The following is a 24,156-nucleotide window of genomic DNA, read 5'->3' as shown; positions in this document are numbered from 1 at the left end:
CTTTTGTTCCTGTATATTTATTTTGTTCCATTGGTTATTACAGCTCATAAGACAGAGTATCAGACAACATCAGTTCCCTCAAGATAAAAAGTATTTCTTAGCATGACGAGTATCAACTAGGATCAAACGTAGGTCGAGCATGGTTTTCTATCAACTACTTCTAGTCATTTAACATCAAACATAGTCTATATGGTGCTGAATCATCCAGATTAATGCTACACTGGAACTCAGTCTGCAGAATTCAACCATCCTTAATAGACTAGACTGATAAAACATTATTCATTACCAACACTAGAATTTAGGATACATGTTTCGTCGTACATCGAAATGGTCAGTTAGATTTACGTTAATAGCACAGCTATTATCCCCCCCCACGCCACGGTACTCGATTTCAGAACTTTTGGTATTAACCTATAATGCGGGCGAGATTACAATACATGGACGACTTTAGAGTGATGCTGAAGTGACCTTAAGGGGCTTCATCTACTTATTAGGGTTGAATGAGGGTTTTTAATAAGTGTAATGAATTACGAATAAGACTGTGAGTTATAGGGTGGGGTTAGGAATTAAATATAGATTTCTCATCATGAACTGATATTTGCTGAAATGCTGAAATGCTATTTGGCCATATAGATGAATGAATTTGGCGTCAAAATCCAAGACTTGGTACTTTTAATTTCATTGTTTGTGTAGAATTACTTTTGTAAAATGATTGCAGTTACTGAAACTTGAATAATTCCACCGTTTCGTCCGGCAAGTTTGTCTTGATTTCTTCAGGATTAAAATAAAAACCGAAATTATCAAAAAACATATCGGCCTCATGACTTTCGAAAAAACTCGGCTCTCACTATGAGGCCTCATAAATTTTCGAAATGAAGATCTAACTCTCAGGCAGATTTTAAATGGTTTGAATTACTTTTCCCGGTTAGTGCTTTTTTAGCGAATTGGGTTTCTACAAGATGGAGCCGGTAATCCCATACCCAACCCTCCTCCTTTATCCAGGCTTGGGACCGGCAGTAACTCTAGAAGAGTTACAGGCGGAGTTAAATATTATATACTTCTTGATAATTTTGATCTTGATGATATTCTTGGAAGATTCGAAACAAGTTTGCTGAATGAAACGTTGGAATTATCTAAATTCCAATCGCGATGATTATTTCTAATATAATTTTGCACAAACAATGTTTTTTATATATTCGGCGCCCAATTTATGTTAGACTATTTGTAAAAATATTGACGAATATCTTTGTATAAATTTGATTCCATGGGTCTGTTCAGAAATTATACTCTCACCTCAATGCGTTATTAATTTAACTGCTGAGTTCAGATAATCAATTACCTATGCAATGGGTATGAATGTTAGTTTACTTGATAATAATTGGAATTGTCTCGTTGTTGACATTTTTGACTGAAATTCAATCATTTGTAGGTGGAGTTTGGTTCTTTGTGCTGGATGGTTTTATCATGGATCTGTCATCGTTCTTCTGAACATAATCATCAGTTCAAACTTCAGATAAATGTGTAGTGTTCAAATTTCTGCACATATGACTCGCAGCTTGTTCTATCGACCTCGATCTTGATTTGTTATTGTTGACATTTAACCTGTATTTGTCTACATCCTTATTTTGATTGTATATCCTACTGATTTGATTCTTGTTCCAATGTTTGTCCAAGAATTTTCTGATTAGTTGATAGATTGGATCGATTTCAATGTGTTTGTTGATCGCTGATTAACCTGAGTGTCAAGCTTCTACAAATTCCCTTGTGCTTTTAGTATTCCTCTTATTTAAAATCTTAAACCTTTTTCCAGTTGTCCACAAGCATCGATATGAGCTGAGACAACAAAACTCCACCTAAATCATTCATCTGAGCTACAAATCTCCTCCATCGTCTCAAATTTAATCAGTCTTAGATGTTGACTTACAAAAGTTAGAATAATAAAATTAAAGTTTAAACATATTAATCATTCACAGACTGTGATCAAACAACTATATAATGATTCCATACACTAATTTAATGGTTTAACTACCGGAATCACTAATATATTTGATATCTGATCTGTACAAATTTAATTAATTAAATTGTATATCAGAATGGGTTTTATAGATATTATAGTGGTTTCAACGGTTGAGATCATGAGTCAATTGAAGCTAGACCACCATGAAGACTGATAGGTCTTGGATTCGATTCTCTCAAGGCGAGGTCGTGGATGCGCACTGCTACAGAGGAGTCCCACAATAGGACGAAATGGCCGTTCAGTGTTTCCAAGTTTTTCATAGTGGTCTAGCTTCAATTGACTCATGATCTCAACCATTGAAATTAAATTATATATATTCAATACGTTGTGTTTCTAGTCATCGTGTCTACAAAGTCTGTTGTTCTAATATTTAACATCTAAGTACAATTACATCATACAGTTAATCTAATTAATACTGAGTAAATAATTAATTTATAAATAATGTAAGTTAATATATATACATCAACTTAGTATTTGTATTGTGTGTATCCTCATTTTTGTGTTTTAAAACGTTTTCTTATATCAGGAAATATACATTATTGATTGTTCTACAATACTTTAGTAAAAATAGGGAGTTTTTTCTTACATTATTGAATGTCTTGTTAATTATTCCCTTATTAATAATCGATTAAACCATGAAATTAATTCTATTGGTTAATGTAAAAGGCTTGACATTTTCAGCAATATGCATTTTTCTACTATTTAGTTACAGTGGTAATAGTAGTTGTAGTAGTATTAGTACTCTGTGTGTTCACACTATCAATAAGAGGATATACCAATCCAAACTGTTTATTCTCCTAAAATCGATTTTATAATCTTTAAGCAATATTGGATGTGTAAATTATTAGCTATCAATATAAGGTTGTGAAGATTGTTGAGTTTAAATTGATATCATGAATGGATGAATGTTAGACCATCATTGAAAACCTGGAATCACAGGACATTAGATCATCATTGAAAACTCGAAGGAACTGGACCGCCATTTCGTCCTAATATGAGACTCTTCAACAGTGCATATTCACGATCCCACAAGTGGGGCTAGAACCCAGGACCTTCGGTTTCGAGTACGAACATTTAACCTCTGGACCACTGAACCGGCATCTAGCAATGTTAATGCTTAGCTTCAACCCATCCACGATATTGCTCGACCATCCACCGTTGTCTTCAGTAAGTAACTACTTCACAACAGACATAGTTGAACTACACTGGTCACGGCTTCTCAACTGAACTCCAGGAAATTCTTCTTGAAGCCAGTCACTAGAGGGCACATGGTCAATAGTTGTTATTAATTGACTGTTGTACAAATAACCGCTGAGAAGTCCCGTACTAGGAGGAACGACCGTCCGGTGCTTTTATGTTTTAAGTAATGATCTAACGTTTATTGGTTCATGACCTTAGTTAAAATCTAAATAATTGTTAATGAAAGAGATTTGATAGAATTTATAAGTGATTATTTCATAGTGAAAGATGTAAGAATATGTTTCTATAATTAATTTCATTAATTGATTAATTTAGACGATATAACTGGTTGACATGGATCAGGATCAGTCACGATGAATCCCGTACATTCATCACTATTTATCTCCTTATCGGTTTTGAGCTCCAGTATTCTTTCAAACGTTTCTTTTTCATTTTGCCTTTTTTAACCATATTCTCAACGCTTAGTATTCCTTACTATCATTGCCAACACTATTGTTTCTACTGCTTTGCTTTTCATCTCATTGTCCTAATGTTTCATGCCCGACTGACTGTAAATTGTCATAACTTGGTAGTTCTATCATGTTTTAAAACCAAATTAAAATGATAACCTGTATGACGCAAGTAATTGGACTAATAATTATAAGATTAATAATAGTAACACTACTACTACTACTACTGTAGTGAACGAGAACTCAGATGGGGACGACCAAATGTATTTGCATACCAAATTACTGAATCTCTTAGTAAAATCTGAGAACCATATAGTAAATACTTTATTTGCAAAACATCCATCAATTGTCTCAAATTGTTTTGTTCTTTCGTTTCAATACCAATCTTTCTCTGTTCTCATTCTCTTGCCTTCTATTTTTGCAACCTTCTGCCACCAGGCATTCCACTTTCGATTAGTGAAACATACTACTCATATCTGTCGATATCAGTAGCACAAATCACGCTACGACTTCTCGTAAAATAAATGATAATTGGTAATAAGGTGTTACTGTTTGTGGTAGAATCTTCAATAATTTCATGTAATCCTGAATATATTTTGAGAAAATCTGTAAAATATATCACCTACTGTACTCAATACTGCCTAATGATAACTTATGAATTTGTTGAGATAATTTATAGTGACTTTTTAAAGCATTGTAGTCATCTTTTGTTTAAAATGAAATATCAGTAATGTAGTGGTGTTAGATTTACATAAATGTTACGAACGATTTTGATATGTAGTAAATTTTACCTTGTTTTGGGTTGGTTAGCTAGATGTACCTGTGTCCTACGGTTGATGTTTATTCTGGGATTCGAACTCAATATCTTTCACCCTGAAGTCCAACACAAAATCCACTTGGGTATTGTATTCAGATAGCCACTTATATAACACATGAATCTTTGTTCAATTCGTTATATCTTGCATTATCCCATTGTTGATGTTTTTACTAGATTTTAATCAGTTACAGTTGGCATGCATTCGTCCTTGAGAATTGTTTCACTGATAGTCAGTCGTTAGCATACTGGTTTTTATTTATTTCAGCTGGGTACTTTTCATCTTCACGAATCTCTTATTAAGTTTCTTTTCGTGATCATACCCTGAACAAAGTGCTTACACAATATTTTGTAGTGATAATCTACTGCAGTAAAACATTTCTGCATGACATTTGTTATGACTGTGGCAAAATTACTACTTATTACAGCGGAACAAAACTAATACGAACCTATATAAGAACGAAGGAACGGCTTTATGTGAAGAATTATTTATTCGACTCTTGGTTGCCAGATTGTGTATCCGCATCGCTGAAGATTCATACACTAAGACGAAATGTTCGTCCAAGGCTTTCAGGTTTTTAATGGGGGTCTAGCTAAGATCATTTCGTGATTTAATCTGTGAAAGTTATTTATCTACCCCAGTACAGTGGGAGACGTTTATACTGATAATTTCCTCGTGCTCACTAGTCACTAGCTTCGTGTGGTAATTCTCGGATTTCTGGTGAGAAACCGTAACCAGTGGAGCTAATCCGTGTCGGGTAGAGACAGTTATCTACCTCAGTACAATGGAAGATGAATGCGCAATTTCATGGATTGGTTGATGTTAGACACTAACACCATTCAATGCCGACTCAGTGGTTCAGTGGGTAAATCGTTCGCACGCGAGACTGAAGGCCCTGGGTTTGAATCTCGCAAGGCGGGATCGCGGATGCGCACCACAAAAGAGTCGCACAATAGGACGAGACGGCCGTTTAGTGTTTCCAAGTCTTTCATAGTGGTCTAGCTTCAATTGACTCATGATCTCAACCGTTGAAATAAAATAATTGTTCAAGATAAAGTTTATTCAAATATCTTAACATAAAGTAGATTCTATACACGTTTCAATAGTTACAATTGGTAACCAATTAGCTATTGTGTTTCAAAGAATTTGTACCATACTCCATTCCTAGTCTATAATGAAGTATATACATATGTAGTGAGCAGGAACACCTGTGGGGACAAACGAATGTAGTTGACATAAAATTACAGGACTTGCTAATAAAATCTAACAATCAAATAGTGAATATGTAATTTGCAAAATGTCCATCAGTTGTCTTATAGTGACTCAAACTTCATTGTTCTTGCACTTTCATACAAATTGCATTCTGTTTCAATTTTTTACTGTTCGATCCTCTTGTTTCTCTGCTGCCAGACCTTCTGTTCACTACTAACATCATATACTACTTATGCCAATATAAGTAGCACACACCACACATATACATATAGACAAATTTTTATCAAAATAACTATTAATTTTCTTGAATTCTATTTTGTATTTTTATAAAATAGAATGACTGTCTTGGTCGTGTATTATTCAATCAAGTTATAGAACGAATAGGTGGAATTATTGAAAAAGATTATTTTGGTCTACGTTATCTAGATCGTTCTAAACAACGAGTAAGATATTTAATGAATACATTCAGTTTTCATATGTTTACATGTTTGGTTTTTTCTCTAAACATATATAATATACAAAGTATGAATAAGTCAAATACATTGTTTACGATAGAGCAACATTACTTGTAAAACTTTTTAGAAAGTAGTTGTTGATAAGTTGAGCCAATAAGACAAAGGTTACAAGATAAATGTACTCTGTTAGTAGAGATTTAGCTTCGTTTTTTTAAAAGGAAAACATGCTATTGGTGGAAAATGTGACTTTATTTTCTTAGGGATAAAAGTGGTTATTTGTGTATAAGTGTGCATATATTCTTATTTCAGTTTTAATCAATAAAGCTGTAGTTTAACTTTCTATCTTACTCACTTATCTGGTTTGTGCTCACGTATATGTAGCTTCCATATATCTGCAATTCATTCTTCTAGATGATATATCATGATATGTGATTGATGTGATTAGTTTATATTTGATAAAATGATACTTGTGAGTTGTTTACAAGATTTGAAATGTCTGTTTACAACCATATATCATAACATTAAAAGATTCACCCCATATCTTAATAACTGAATTCAGGATTCTACACAACGCAGTGCAATTGTTTTTCAGAAGTTCAGAAAAACCAATGGTCGTCAGTATAGAATATTAGGTAATATACAATAATTAACAGTTCGTATAACCGAATTTTGTGTAATGCTAGAAACACATGACCTCTTTACATAATAAGTTAGACGATGAACGACCTTTAATATCGACAAAAGATGGGAAGACTGAGAGAGATCATAAGAGAAACATGTACCAGGATAAATAACATCTCTAATACAACAGATTTCATTTGATTCTAATAGGATGTTTGATTGTTTGACATGTCTCAGGCTAAAGATAACACTTTTGACGTTTTGATGGGTTAAGGGTAAGACTGTTAACAATCGACTATTGTTTTATGATTGTAAGGGAATTTGAAGAGGAAATAACGTGTATACATCTTTAACATTAGTTTAGGGAATGAGTAGTTTTTCTCCACTGGTAGACATATAAATAAAGCAATTATAAATTACTTTTTTGCGGTTGGCACATTTTTTAAAGCAAAATTCATATAAAGGATGAGGTTGCTAACACCTTCACCAACCTTCCTTTTTTTACTCGGGCTTGAGACTATCCCTAACCCTAGAAGGACTTCAGTTGAAGTTAGCAATTACAAAAAGACCTGATTGAGTATTTTAATTATTCCCATTGGTTGAAGGACAACTAAACAAATTCATAACTTTAGATTTGAATAATTTTTTTTTCTGCTTAGAGTTTTTTAGCGAGTTAGTTTTCTACGGGATGGCGTCGCTAACCCCATGCCCAACCCTCCTACTTTATCCTGGCTTGGGACCGGCAGTAGCCCCTGGAGGGACTCCAGGCGGAGTTTAGCCTAAGATATTATTAAGAATAGCAATACACTAGAATGCTACTTATAATATTCTAAAACTTTAATAATAAGTAGTATTTAACATAATCGTGAATGTGTTGGTTGTTATTGAGCTTTTATTTAGGTTTATATCTTTATTTTACAGCAATGGCTAGAAATGTCTAAAACTGTTTATAAACAATTAAAATGTAAGTAACATTTGTCATATTAATAATTTGCATATTTACCGAAATGTATCTATTCAATCAAGACTGTGACTTCTTAATACTTAGAACGTTATTCAAAACATAATGTACGTTAAAGCAAGTAAATTATGAGTAACTTTGTAGAGAATGAATCTAGTTCATAGATTAGTCGGTTAAGTATAGTGATTTTGGTGAGACTATAATTTATGGACAACTTTTGAGTGACATCAGTGTGATCTTGAGTATGCCTAGCTACTAACAAGAATTAAGTGAGGATTATAAACCAGTGTGAGGAATAAGAATAATGATTTACTGTTGATAGTTAGGACTAGGAATTAGATTAGAAGACGTAAAGGTGGGGATTGGCAAAGCAAGGGCCACATTCCTACAATCGAAGAACGTATGGAACTCAAAACAACAGTCAATCAATATCAAAGTCAGAATTTTCAATACAAACGTCAAAACAATCCTACTGAACGGAGCTGAAACTTAGAGAACTACTACAATCATCATCAAGAAGGTACAAATACTTATAAACAGTTGTCTAAGCAAGATATTCAATGTCCGTTGATCGGAAACCATTACCAACAGCTTTCTGTGGGAGAGAACAAAGCAAGTTCCAGTTGAAGAGGAACTTAGGAAAAAATGATGAAAATGGATAGGAAATACATTACGAAAATCACCAAACTGCATCACGAGGCAAGCCTCAACTTGGAGTCCTGAAGGGAAACGGAAAAGAGGAAAACCCAAGAACACATTATGTAGGGAAATAGAAGCCCATATGAAAAGGATGAATAACAACTGGAAAGAGCTGGAAAGTATTGATCAGGTCAGGGTTGGATGGAAAGGGCTGGTGGGCCGTCTATGCTCCACCACGAGGGGTAACAGAAGTAGGTAAGTAAGTTTTCATTACGAACTGAAATATGCTATAATGCCAAAACTCTATTTAGCTAAATGGATGAATGAGTTTTGCACTAAAACCCAGGATCTGCTATCTTCTTATGTAAAAATAGTAGAAAACAAATCATAAATCTTATACAATTCATAAATTATACAGAAAGAACATTTATGTTTAATCATTTTAACTGGATTATACAATCATTCAACAATAATAGTCATTGAAATTGTAAGGTTATTTTCAGTACTAATTAAATTCAGTAGTATAATTGTTGTTTCAGTAAATATTCAATTCTCATTAATAACATCATATAAGTTTTTTAAATCTCACTTAAATCAAGTAACTAAGTTTATCAAATTAGAAAATTAATTTGTGTCAAAAACTAACAGAAATGTTTGTGGTTTGAATTAATGAATCCATGTAAGCTCGATCACCATTGAAGGCCTGGAAGTAATGGACGGTTAGTTCGTCCTAGTATGGGACTCTTCAACAGTGCACATCTACCATTCTGCACGTGGGATTTGAACCCAGGACCTATCGGTCTCGCGTACGGATGCCTAACCTCCAGACCAATGGGACGGCATCCAATGGTGTTAATGTCTAACTTCAACCAATCCATGAACTCGCGTCACCGTCCATCGTTTTCTTCAGTGAGTTATGATCTCACAACAGACACGGTTGAACTTCACTGATCATATCAAGTACTTGAAGGTTTCCCATGATGGTGTAGCTTCAGTTGACTCATGAAATAAATAAATAAATATTTATGGTTGTTTGGTAAATGAATAAGTTTATAGATAGAGAGAAAAGATTGCATAACAAAGTGATTCATGATTTCAAACATCAAATGAGGTTGGATAATAATCAAAGGGTTAGAAAAGAATAGAAGGATGAAAATAATTAACGAGTCATAAATATGAAAGATAAGTGTCCGCTCGACAGATATGAAGAAAAATTAAAAACATAAAGGTCATAAGAATAACTGACTTAGGTTGAAAATTACAAAACAGTAACTTAAAAAACAGGACTGAAACGTATTACTGAGTGGAATTAGGGCCAAGGAAGAATGATATATATATATATATATATATATATATATAAATTAGAATGGTGACTTGTGGAGATTGTAGTAGATACCTGTCTCTACCTGTGTCTGGTAGAGACAGCGAACGAATGGTTGTGCAAGATAATGGATCGGTTGAAGTTAGACAATAAAACCATCGAATACCGGCTCAGTGCCTGGAGATTAGGCGTTCGTGCCTGAGACTGATAGGTCCTTGGTTCGAGTCTCGCGAGGAGGACGGTGGATGTGCACTGTTGAGAAGTTTATTATTATTGTAATTATTATGATCCTGAAAAAATAAGTATATGTGTTTGTGATTGTACAGCTTTGAAAATGTCTTCACTGAACCGATCTTTCTTTATTAGCCATATTGCAACGTGGTCGATAGCATTCGATCTGCACTAAGAAGGACTTGACACACATGACATTGATCACCACCAAGTGATCAATCAATTGTGAAATCTAAGTACTGTTAGGCTTCATTTAAAATCCCAAGTAACATCTGAAAGTGTTATAATGCAAGATGAAAATGACAGTTATATGAGGCTTAATCAACTGAAAACTCGATTATAAACTTATTAAGAATAAAAATCTGGTAGGGTGCATCATTTTAAAAAGACAAGAATGATTTCTGGCGATTCATTTAGTTTAATATCAAGTTAGATGTGTAATAGTTATCTTTGAATTATACAAGAAGATTGTAGTAAAATATTGCCAATCATGTAAAGTTAGACTAGTTAAGGTATTGGTATCAATGTAGTGGTCTGAAGGATAAACATTTAGGATAAAACATTAAGTTCAATAGTTGAAATCATGAGTCAATTGAAGTTAGACCATCATGGAAAACCTGGAAGCACTGGACAGCCATTTCGTCTTAACATGGGACTTCTCAGCAGTGCACATCCACGAGCCCGCCATTTGTCTGATTTTTATTGGAGTCGTGCATATGAATTGCCAATGAGTAGTCTGGTACTAAGACAAAATGATAACTATCCAATGGTCCTTAATTTCCAATGATTTTCTAATTAAAAACTATGTCTATATATTATAGACAGTTTGATGTATAATGCTTTAACGTAATAAATGGCTAAATCTTTTTCAGATGTTAGTCCAAGATCATTGAATTTTCGTGTTAAACATTATCCAAGTGATCCAGTTAATGAATTTCGTCAAGAAAAAAGTCGGTGAGTGATTTTAACTCATGTAATTCAATTCACAGTCGAGTAATATAATTAATTTGTTTACAATGACTAGTAGTTCAATATAGACACATTAGAACAGAGTGTTATATAGAATTGATAGATTAATTGATAACGTTGCAAATTTACACTAAGTGACATAACTATAAGATATCTTATGCTTTCTTAATCGTTGCTTACTACAGTGTGTTGTAATGAATCTTATGTCAATCTGATTTGTATCAGTTCAAATCAGTTTGTTACCACATTACTCATTGAGTCTGAAAAAAATGCGATAATTATGATTTCACTGAATACAAATATTGATTTTTACTTGATACTCAAAGGCCAACCTAGAACTGGCAATATGCAAACTTTCAAGGTAGATTTCCTTAGATCAACTAGAGAAACCTGGTACATCCTAGATAAATCTGCGCGGAAGATTTAATCGGTGAAGTGTTAAATAAATTCAGACAATTGCTTATGGAAAATGGCTTTCTTTTAGGATCGATCGACAATAATCCTAAACCAGTTTACTCACTCATACGGAGCCTGTTATATTGAGCTCACAAAATAATCACTTTCCAAACCCATATCTCAAAACTACATAACATAGTTGTCTTAAGGCCAAGAAAACTTGGTAAACCGTTTAATTTTTAAAGATTTGGTTGATTTCACTTATATCGTTTTATCAGAATCTTCATTTAAAATTGCTCACTCAAAGAAACTGAGCCTGACTGTGAAGCTAGGTGAGTTGAGATTGAATCCATCCGAGAGCATGAGGTTCCCCGATATCGCAAGTAAACCTTGCCCACGAGTGCCAAGTAGCAAGAAGCTAGGTCCAGAGTTTCCTGCAGACTACCACTAAATCACCACCTTACATCTCAACATAGTGCCTGCGATGTCGAGTAACTTCCACAAGTCGCCACATAGAAACTTGTTCAATAGGATTCAATCTTTACTGCGAAGGGCCTGACATACATGACATCGGCCACTACTCAATGATCAGTCAGCTGTAAATACATCATAACAACTCAAACATCCTCATCCTCAGCTACAGATATTTTCAATCATCTTAGAGACTCACATAATTCAACACCGAATTTGCAACATTTATATAATGGTTATTATTGAAGTCATGGACCAATCTATGTTTGACTACCATCGACAACTGTTTAGTCTTAGTATGAAACTCCTTGGCAATGCTCATCCACAACCTCACCATAGGCGATCAAAACAAAGACTTTTAGTAGCAAGCTCAAACACTTAACCTCTAGACCACTGAGTCGCTATTCAATGGCGTTAATATCTAACCTCAATTAATCCAGGGTAGTTGCACGATCGTACTCAGGCAAAGTGGCGCTTTGGTGCTTCTGGGTTTGAGATGGTTGTTTAACTTAGATCACTTCTTGATTTTAATGAAATTTACTAATCTCCACATCACCGTACTGAAAATATATAGTGATTTTTGAAACACCAGTTGATCAGTTTTAGAATAAAAACATTTAGAATGATTACATTACGTAGACTGATGCATAAATTTAGACTGTACAAGTATAGGTTCTGTACATCCTTAAGTTATATGATTTATTTTATTAGTATTCGTATGATAAAATTGAAAGCTTCTTAGTTAAACTATCTAAATCATATGGTATTGTTTTACTTGAATCTTCCCATTGAGGTTTAGGACTAAAATGGATCAGTCTGTTATTGACATATGTGCATACTGTGCGTATTGCCTCGATATTGCCTTAATTTACAAGCATTATAAGCAAAGGTGGATAGTGTCTATCAGTGGAATCGAGGATGCGCGTTTCGTCCTATTTGGGACTCGTCAGCTGGATGTACCTGCATCTTAAAGTTGATGTTCACTCTAGGACTTAAACCCAGTACTATTCGCTTCAAACACCATCACGTCATCCACTCAGCTACTGAGTTCTGATAGCTAATTGCTTGTGCAATGGGGTGAAGTTTGATTCACTTGGTAGAATAAAATTGATATGATAATTAATAACCTAATTAATTGGGTTGAGAATGATATTTGAAACTAACTCTTTTTTCCGAACGTCTGTTTACATCTTAAGAAGGATTAGAGATGTTAGGTTCATTACTATTCGTTGACGCATTACAAAATTTAGGCCCAAATAATAATATTTGTGCTCAATATTAGATAATATCATACTAAAGTAACTGAATACATATTTTTCTGATGTTTCCGTTAAAGAATTATTGATCACCGTCGTTTATTTGTATAATATGGTAAATTGTTAGATTCTTATTATTAATTACAATTCAATCTAGTTTATACAACGATCAATGAAGTCCAATCTATGTCGGATATGAAACATTTATCCATCTCAGACAATGGTGGATGGTCGCACGATAAAATGGATTGGTTGACGTAAGACATTAACACCATTGGATGCCGGCTCAATGGTCTATAGGTTAACCGTTTGAGTGTGAGGTCAAACATTCTAGGTTCGAGTCCAGCAAGTGAGATCGTAGATGTGCATTACTAGGACAGAACGGCCGTCTAGTACTTTCATGTTTTTGATGTTGGTCAAACCTAGATTTAGTTTGAGATTATTAGAAATGGCTAGAAAATTTGATCAAGCATTCAACTGACAGAACTTATCCAAAAACAAAAATATCACAGAAAAGAAAATGTGATGTAACAATCTTTTTTAAAACATTTACACTTGAATGTATATTGTTGTTTATTTTTGTTTGATAATCAATAATGTTTTTTTTGTTGAAAATACAATAAGATACTTGCTGTATCTTCAATTAAGACGGGATCTTCATAGTGGTAGATTGATTGGAAGAAATTTAGAAATGCATGTACTAGCAGCATGTATACTACAAGGTTAGTTAATATTAAAGTAATTGTTATGTTATTGATGTACACTTGTTTGCTTGTTTTTAATTTCTTAATGTTTTCTTGTTTTATCTTTAAAAATTCTCATACTGACCATAGATAGATATCTATTGAAAGTCAGTAAACAGTGGATAATTGTTTAGTTGCATTTTAGGATTCTTCAGTGGCAGTGGAGATGCATAACCACTCAGGAGATTGAGACTAGAAACTCAATGTCTCTTGATAAGTGCTAAACTATTAGATCACAATGTCAGGACCCAATTTTAAACTTAAATCAATAAAGGCTATTTACATGATTATCTTTTGATGACATTGGTGTGTAACTACCTCACATCTAATATGATTGAACTCCATTGGTCAAGGCTTCTCACTTTGATTGAAAATTACAGACTGATCTTAATTACTAGTGAGCTGTCCATTTCTTCCTGCTTTCCAATGATTATCTAATAAAGATCAACTTATAATGTAGACCATGAAAATTTCATAATCTACACAAACATCTATAGTAGTAATATACGTGAATTCTAAGTGACGTTTTATAATTATGGGAAGACAAATGATTTGTGTGATTCTTTACTCACAAAACAGCCAATTTTTACCAATTATTTGTATATGGAATCTAGAAAGATGTATATATATATATGTAGAGAGAGAGAGGGAGATGGAGAGGGAGAGACAGATAGTATATTTCTATGCATTGCGTATATATTTATATATAAATATTTTGCTAAGGATAAGGAGCTCTATTCAAGCATGAACTGTTGTGTTCAATCACTCATATACCATAAAAAAGACTGTTGAGATTCATACTGCTGACTTAATTAGCAAGATCCTTTCAGCTATATTGAGTTCATGGTAAATAATAATAATAATAATAATAATAATAATAATAATAATAATAATAATAGTTTTATTTAATACCTTTTTCTATAAAATATATATATATATATATTGTTAAAAAACGTCTTTTTTTAGCTGAAATTGGAGACTACGATATCTTGTTAGATTATTTAGGACCTGAAGGTTCATTAGCTGATCTTAAAATGTTTGCTAATATTACACCAAAAACAGAGTCAAAAATTGTAGAGATTTATAAATCATTCAAGTAAGTGGAACTTTGAAAATTTTGATAAAAACGTATAATCTACATTGTTTTCAAGGTGCATTAAAACCAATTCTAAAATAATTCACTTGGTATTGTTTTACTTGAACATTCCGATTGTTGTTTAGGACTGAAATGGATCAGTCTCTTATTGGCATATGTGCATCCTTTGAGGACTGCCTCGAAATTGCCTTAAGTCACAAGCTTTATGAGCAGAGATGAATAGTGATTAACAGTGGAAGCGAGTTTTGTCTTATTTGAGACACGCAAGTTGCTATTAAGGCTCAGCAGCTGAGTGGATAACGCGATAGCATTTGAGGGAAACGGTACTGGGTTCGAGTACCTAAATGAACAACAACTCTAAGATACAGGTACATCCAACCGACGAGTCCCAAAAAGGACGAAATACGCGTCCCGGATTCCATTCTTAATCACCACCTATCTTAGATTACAATTTTAAAATAATGTACAAATTATTTTTTTATATCAATATGAAGAAAAAGTACCAATATTCATGGGAAACAAGTAATAACCATGACTTATCCTTATAGTGGACAAGAACACCAGTGGGGACAATCGAATGTATTTGAGCACAAAATTACAGAGTATCTCACTAAAATCCTTAATCATTAATTTGCAAAATATTAATCCATCATCTCAAACTTGACTGTTCCTGTTGCGAATCTCAATCTATTGTCTCAGATTTCATTGTTTATCCATTTTCCTACCAATTGCGTTCCGTTCCTGTTCTTTCCTCATCGACCTTCTACTAAAATACATTCTATGCCTGACCACCGTTATATATTACTTGTATGGATATAAGTATATATATCATTGTTTAATAATATCAATGATTAAGCTGTTTGTTTCAATCAATTAAACATGGGACTGGTCAATCATCATTTAAAATACTGTATAGTTTAGATTACTATAAATTTCTATCATTACGACATTTACAAATATTAAATTTATTCTAACTGTAATTCCCTTTTTCAGAGGTATGTCAATGAGTGATGCTGAGAATAAATTTCTTGAAAATGCTGCAAAATTTGAAACATATGGCATTGAACCTTTATATGTTCAAGTATGTTTACGATTATCATTATTATTATTATTCTTTCGGTATATACTTACATAACTTCTGATTAAATGTGTTAAGTTGATGAAGTTAACCAGCAAGGATGTCGAAATTTATTCAGTAAACAAAGATAAACCAATTAGACCTTTTTATCACTATGATTTGTTTAAATCAGAAAATTAAAAATTTTCTAGAAAAGATGGATTTCAATTAGGAATTTTATTCTCTAAGTTGAATAGTTTGATCATGAAGCCTTCATTGTTCTTTCGAATGACATCATCAGCAAAAACTTCAAATAGAAGTGAAATGAAATCCAGTATTCATATTTTGTTCTATTTTGAACTCATGATTAAATTTGAAAGTAAAAGGAATATTATAGAATTGTCTAGAGTTATATGTAAGATTTCATGTTCTTTGGAGGTACAATCATAAGAAAAAGTTGATAATCGTTTTTATTTCCAACAATATGTATGACAATATGTTTTGCAATCCGATAGGAACTTCTTTACAGAAATAATTCAACCTATTGAACATAAACATGATCAGTAAATGACTATGCATCAAATAATAATAATAACCCAATCATATTCGGATGCTGAATATGATTTAGTGTGTGAAACAGAAGTCGGCGACTAGCAGATGCGGTGAACTGCCTCACCAGACGACGCCCGATGTGGGGCTCGAACCCACGACCTTGAGATTAAGAGTTTCATGCTCTACCGACTGAGCCAGTCGGGCTTAAACCAAAATTTTATGAAGTAGGACTGACCATTGATACTTCAGTAAATGAAGGTGAGCTAGTATAATTTGTAACGCGAAAATGACTAGTGTTTAATAGATATAAAGAGAAAATTCATCCTCTACATTTATATTCATTTACAATTCATGAATCAGGGTCATCAAACGATGTATATTCTATTGTTTAGTCATTAATTACCTTTCAAATATACCTTTGAAAACTTTTCTACTAATATAAACACATCTATATTGATATACATTGATTTACCCTGGTTATGTATATGTTCTCCAAATAATTTGATTTTTTAGTTATCAACTTAAAAGGTGACTTGATTCTGATTGTTTATTTCTTAGGAAAGTCTATGGTCACTTGAGTTTTGTAACTAAGACTTAAATACCTATACAAATCTAGCTTTATATAACATAATTTAAACATATTTTTAAAGAAATATTTCAGAGTTATACATCAAACCACGTCTAAAATCTCGACGGGCGATGTAAACTGAAGCAGGTTGGTCGAAGGAGGTAGTCGGTTGAATAAAAACATGGTATCAATCCATGAAGTCATTGCCTATTGTCTTATTCCATTTTGATGGATGTGAACAACTGTTTTAAGGCTCACGCAATAAATATCATCAGTGGTTTGAAGCGTTGAGTGAGATAGCTTAGAATCGACCACAGTAGAGTAGATATATTCATTGCTTATCTTCCTCTAGATCTAGAGCTCCAGTATTCCTGCATTTACATCTTTGCTTTTTATCTTTATAAATAATATTATCAATTCCTAATTATTCTGATTATCACTGGTTTTAAATTATTTCGATTCCTTCAATATTTATTTTATCGCACCAATGTGATGTGGCGACGTCAACCACTGATATGCATATAATATACTTTAGGAAAAGGAAACCAAATTTAGAGAACGGGAGCCTGGGATAAGATCCACCTTTTCAAGTCATCTAAGTGTATAACAGTTAGTGACTGAAGTTATGTTCTCGCTTATTTAGTCACCCAGTCGTAGATATTTTGATGTAATTTCTATCATAGAATTAATTAAAGATATATCCTCTACTATGTTTTGATTTTTCTTCCGTCATGACTAACTGTTCTACACTTAATATGTCCATAGCATGATGAAGTGGTATTTTCGACACGAAAAAGCTTTACATTTCTCGTGCCCTCCATCATGGACTATGATAGTGTAAATAATAATCCCCGCTTCATTTTGCTTAGTCGCCAGTTGCAAGGTCGAAATTGCGAACGAGAATAGAGTTTATCCTAACTTGAACAGAGTATAAAATTGATTATTAATTTTGATTAAATCAATAAATATCAATCCCTGAAAACCTTTACTAAATAATAAACCAAGTTTCATATATATTGTATTATAAAACGGTAAAGTATTCATAAAACTACGGAAACAATAGTTTAATAGAATAAGTAACCATCTATCAGATTTCACGGTTTTATAAAAAAGCCTATTAATGGAAATAAAGAATATATATACAATTGCATAGTAAGTTTATCGAAGGAGAGATTTCACTTGACAAATAAATTATGAAGGTCATGAAAGTGTAAATTTTACCAAAATGTCATGGCAACAACTAATATAAACTTTGTTTTGACCTGAGAAAAAATAAAGTATTGAAAAAAAAAAAAACGAAAACGAACCAACAAACCAACATCAGAATGGGTATTGTGGATATTATAGTAATTTCAATGGTTGAGATCATGAGTCAATTGAAGCTAGACCACCATGGAAAACCTAAAAGCACTGGATGGCCGTTTCAACCTACTGTGGGACTCCTCAGCAGTGCGTATCCACGATCTCGCCCCCCCACCGCAAGATTCGAACCCAGGATATATCAGTCTTGCACACGAGCGCTTAACTTCTAGATCACGGAGCCAGTATCTAATAAACAAACACCCAGTTTATGAAACGTTGAATGGTTCCTTCCTTAAGTTTATAAAATTTAAGTGTAACAATAGATGACCTCATTGAAATGTCTACAATCTTTAACAATAATTATAAACTTTATATACAAAGATGGATAATGGCTAGCAGTGAAATTGTAGAAAAGAAAAATAATAATAGTATCTCAAATAACATCTTGTTACAAGGGAAACAAGGTTTTAATTGAATCAGTTGAAAATCTAATTTTAATTTGTTATCTGATAATTGTATGGTTAGAATTTTCAATGTTACTGAGGAATGAATCATTCAACTGATTAGTTAGTGATGATATATGTTTATACTGAAGGGAAAATGATTGGGAACTAATGTGTCATTACTTAAAGAGTATTCACTGCTACTGTTGACTTTTATTAAACACGAAATAAATAGTAATGTGACGAGATGTTATTTGATTTTTAGGAGACTGAGGAAGCAGAATTTAAGGAGATAAAAACAAATTTGGAATATGTGTAGGCTAGACACTTAATGTGTAGTAAATAATAAACCAGTATACTTAAAACCTTTGTGTCAATCAATCAGTCAACAATAATTGATGACTTAACCTTTATTTAAAGTGGCTAATACAATTTTTTGAATTTGTTCTACCTAAGAAGAATTATAATGATGAGTAAGTATGGCTGTATCTCTCTTGTTTTAGATGACTAGTTTCCAGCATAAAAGTGTTTGTATATTCTTCAAATGATGTTGTTGGATACATCTATTATAAATGCTCAACCACTTTTTGTTTTGACGGGTGATGTTATGTGGTGATAAGTTAGATGAAAGCCAAAGGTAGCCAATTCATTGGTTCATAAAGTCCCTGACAAATGGTCTGAGCCGTGTGAGTATATACAGACTATCTGATAGAGGTCCACGTGATGATCGTGACCAGTGGTTGGACATGTTGGGTAACATGTCTTAGAATAAGACAGAATCGCACAAATGACTTCATTTTTTGTCATTTCTAAAATCCTAAGTGCTAAAATCTAATTGTTTATCTCTTTTTCCCTCTATATCTAATATTTTATACTTCTCCTCCTCCTCCTCCTACTACTACTACTACGCCTGCTTCTACTTCTACTCCTCCTCCTCATACTACTACCAGAGCGTAACTGGTGTGTTCGTAAATATACAATATTAAGCAGTTCTATGTAATGTTCAGATATCTGTTCAGAGATTTCTAAATCAAACTGTTTCTCTAAATACATTTAAATGGTTAAGATCATGAGTCAGTTAAATCTAGACCACCATGGAAAACCTGGAAGCACTGAACGGCCGTTCTGTCCTATTGTGGGACTCCTCAGCAGTGCGCATCCATGACCTTGCCTCCTGCGAGATTCGAACCCAGGACCTACTGATTTCCATGGTGGTCTAGCTTCAACTGACTCATGATCTTAACCATTCAAATTACTATAATTTCTACAAAATCCATCTGATATTAAATACATTTAGTTTATTCTGTAAACTATTGAATTCAACAATCTCTATAAATCCCTATACAATACTGAAATTATTATATTTAATAGGTTATTTAGTTACACTTAAATCTATTGGATAAAGTAGAGATTAGAGATAATAAAAGGGAATATTTTTAAAAAAAATTATACTTTTAAATGTTTATATAGTAAGAGAGAATGATGAATTTTGTAAAATTAATGTTTAATTCACCCATTTATCATTATTGAAATCTCTTTATTTCACATCCATCAATGGTATATAATGAGGTTAGAAAACAAATAAAGTTTCTCATTAAACGGTATTAAAATTTCTACCTTTACTCTTTTTTTGTTCATTATGACGACAATAATAAATGTTATTTATATACAATACTATGATAGACGAAATTAGGACCAAAACTATCTACTTTAGTAAATTGTTCTTCATTGAAAAACCTAGATGTACTGGACGGCTGTTTCGTCCTAATGTAGGACTCCTTAGCAGTGCGTATCCACGATCTCGCCTCACCGGATTCGAACCTAGGACCTATCGATCCCGTGCACGAACACTTAACCTCTATATGGATGAGCCAGTATTGAAAAGTCTTAATGTCTAACCAAAACCAGTCCACGAAATTACGCGACCATCTCCAATTGTATTGAGGTAGATACTTGTCTCCACTCGACACAATAAGTGTTTAACGTAAATTCTATATAAATTCAGAATACCCGCTCACACAATCACTGCATTTCAATTGTATTTCAATGAATCCTAGTAATTTTTTTTCAGTTTTTCATAATTTTATGAATAAAAAGTATTTAGATGAACAACAGTTATTGATAAATAATCTAGTTCTTCTTGGTTTTCAATGGTGATCTACCTAAGATCAATTTGTGATTCTATAGTATTTATAAAACTTTCTACTAATTCCTAGTTACTAGTTATATGTGAACCTACAATTATCTATGAATAAAAACACAATATTTTTATTTAGATTTCTGCTTCTAAATTTCAGTGTGATGGTGGACTCATATAAAAATACTCCGATTGCATAACATACATCGTGCTTACGTAATACCCATATATACAGTTATGTATTTTTAGTGATAAAATGTGATATATATAAATTCCCCAATTCTATATATTTAAAAAGCGATATTATGAATATTATAGTAATTTAATACATGAATTCATGAGTCAATTGAAGCTAGACCATCATGGAAAACCTGGAAACACTGGAAGGCCGTTCCGTGCTATTGTTAGACATTTCAGTATTGCACATCCACGATCCATCGGAATTCAGGACCAACCAGATTTTCGTGTGAGGGTTTATTCTCTAGACCACTGAGCCGGCGTCTAGTGAAGTTCGGCAGGGTCTGTTGTGGGATAGTAACTCACTGATCACAATGGTGGACGGTAGCGCAACTTCTGCATACTTATTCCTGAAATAACCGATCATGTGAATAGTTATGATAATTTAAGGTGTATCATTACATATTATTTATAATATTTGCATATTACGTGGTTGAAGAAATGTAACTTAAGAAGTTAAATTAAAACTACGATGCAAAACTTTAATTTGTACAGCTGTATGATGCTTAAAATTAATGGATATTCATATGATATCTAAACTGCAGAGTTTATCGCTTTTTGTTTTAGTTATGGTTCGTTTAAATCCATTCATTATAAATAAACATGTTGAAAATGCTTGATTTATTAGATCTGAATTAAAATGTATTTTAATGTAAATTTACTCTGTATTGTTTACTTGAATGTCCCCATTGATGTTTAGCACTGTAATTGATCAGTCTCTTATTAGCATATGTGTATATTGTGCGTATTACTTCTGTATTGCCCTAATTCACAAGCATTCTGAGCAGATATAGATAACGTGATGGCGTTTGAAGCAAACGTTACTGAGTTTGAGTCCCAGAGTGAACATCAACTCTGAGATGCAGATACATCCAGCTGATGAGTCCCGAATGGGACGAAACGCGAGTCCTGAATACCACTGCTAGCTACTATCCATCTTTGCTTACTATATAAATTATTTCTACAGATTTCCACTTTATTAAAACTGCAGAATAATTTAAACACACAATTTAATTTAACAAAGTTAAGATAGCAACTAAAGCATTCACTGTAATGATTATCACTCTTTCATCAGTTGTTATTCATTCCACCCAAACCAGAGTAGTTAAACTAATGACACCAATATATATATATTTAATTATTTAAAAACTACTAAGTATTCTTTCGATCATTCAGGAGAATCAACTCGGGGATCTAATAAGTATTTGAATATACAAGTGTATCAAGAGGCTATTGATCTACAGTTCATTATATCTATTTAGTGGTTAATCATAAGATATCATTTGATTTATATTAAAGAGATGTATATTCAAAGATGAAATACTTTAGAAACAATCGTATTCATACATGTTTCTCTGATGGTTTCTTACTAATTCATAGGGTCACATATAGTATTGTTACATACATCTGTTATTCAAGAGATAACTATAATTTCCATTAGTTAATTATCTTAACGTACTCTGTTAAACAATATAATGTTTTTTATTATTTTACGTTAAATTATCTAGTGTTACGAATCTATTAATGGATTCATGTGAAAATTTCTTCAAATAATGTTGATATGTCTGATTGATTATTAAGTAGTGACCAATGTCATGTTTAGCTGTTTCTCTAAATGCCGCTGAACGAACTCTATGGATTACATAAAAATGTGGTCATTGGTCTACATGAATCAACTTTTCATGCATTGTTTTTAAATGTTAAGTAGTTGAAGATCATAAACAGGAAATCCTACTTGACCTAGATTTCATGCAAGTTGGGACTCAGTAGCAAAGCGTACCTGTAATCTAATGGGAAATGGTTATTATCAGATGGGGTTTTGCGGATATTATAATAATTTCAATGGTTGCAATTATGAGTTATTTGAAGGTAGACCATTATGGAAAACCTGGGAGCACTGGATGGCCGTTTCGTTCTCGCGCATCCACGATTTAGCACCCCTCCCCGCGAGATTCGAACCAAGGACCTATCAATATCGTACGCGAGCGCTTAACCACTAGACCACTGAGCTGGTACCTAGTGCTTCCAGGTTTTCCATAGTGGTCTAGCTTCAAATGACTGATGATCTCAACCATGGCAATGATTATCCCTAAAAAATTGAAACGTATATCATTCAGCTTTATAATCTATGAACTAAGCAATGAACTATTCAATAATATAAAATCTAAGTTCATAATTTTTTATAGGCTACCTTTAACCATTTCACAACTCAAATGTTACATTACTATATAGAAAAATAAAATAAAATCACTCCATTATAATTCGAATTAACTATTATACAGAGTATTTGATTTCAATTACCGGTTTTTGTAATGGTTTCAACAAAAAATGAAAACAAAATATACCCATTGTCCTTTACCTAAATAATGATGAATGAACTAAACTACCTAATTCATTAAAGTACAATAGCTATTCATTTGATAAATAAATTGTTGATGGAAATTTTCTTTTTTGTTTTTGTTTCTTTTTTGTTTCCTTTCTAAATAGAGTCATTAAGTTGTGAAAATACAAAAAAATAATAATAATAATCCGATTATAATTACTAAAACTAAATAGACTGTAAAATCAAACTATTCTTCGAATATCAGAAAAGGGTTTTTGTGGAGATTTTTGGAAATTTCACTGGTTGAAATCATACGCACTGCTGAAGAGTCCCATACTAGGACGAAACGGTCGTCCAGTGCTTCTAGGTTCTCCATCGATGATCTAGCTTCAATTGACTCATGACTTCAATCAGTGAAATTTTCTTAGAATAAACTGATATATAATAATTCATGATTCATTTTATTGAGATAAACTGAAAACCATTATAAAGTTTATTAATCTTTTTCTTTTTTTTTAAAGAATTTATTTGCTAATCATCATACTACTGACTCTATTAAGGTGTGACTACAATCATCATTTGAAATTATGCTAACTGTTGGTTGTTAAATGTAACTCGATAGACTTTCGTAGATGAAGATAAAGCCTTAAAAATATTGGGCTATGATACAATGTATACTATTCAC

At 32.8% G+C, this 24,156-nt stretch overlaps 1 protein-coding gene across 1 annotated transcript in view; it reads left to right on the top strand.

The window, feature by feature from the left end:
• MS3_00009647 (uncharacterized protein) overlaps window positions 1–24,156 on the top strand; it is a 94,581-nt gene that overhangs the window by 28,289 nt on the left and 42,136 nt on the right. The window contains exons 3-8 of the mRNA XM_051218043.1: window positions 6,029–6,136; window positions 7,691–7,733; window positions 10,794–10,875; window positions 13,638–13,735; window positions 14,723–14,852; window positions 15,846–15,933. Of these exons, the coding sequence (XP_051064474.1) occupies window positions 6,029–6,136; window positions 7,691–7,733; window positions 10,794–10,875; window positions 13,638–13,735; window positions 14,723–14,852; window positions 15,846–15,933 (549 nt within the window). The remainder of the gene's footprint in view (window positions 1–6,028; window positions 6,137–7,690; window positions 7,734–10,793; window positions 10,876–13,637; window positions 13,736–14,722; window positions 14,853–15,845; window positions 15,934–24,156) is intronic.

This window comes from Schistosoma haematobium, chromosome 7, assembly GCF_000699445.3.
Source record: "Schistosoma haematobium chromosome 7, whole genome shotgun sequence".
In the NCBI taxonomy this organism is placed as follows: domain Eukaryota; kingdom Metazoa; phylum Platyhelminthes; class Trematoda; order Strigeidida; family Schistosomatidae; genus Schistosoma; species Schistosoma haematobium.
Note: the sequence above shows the minus strand (reverse complement) of the source record. Positions and strands in the feature narration are given on the sequence as shown.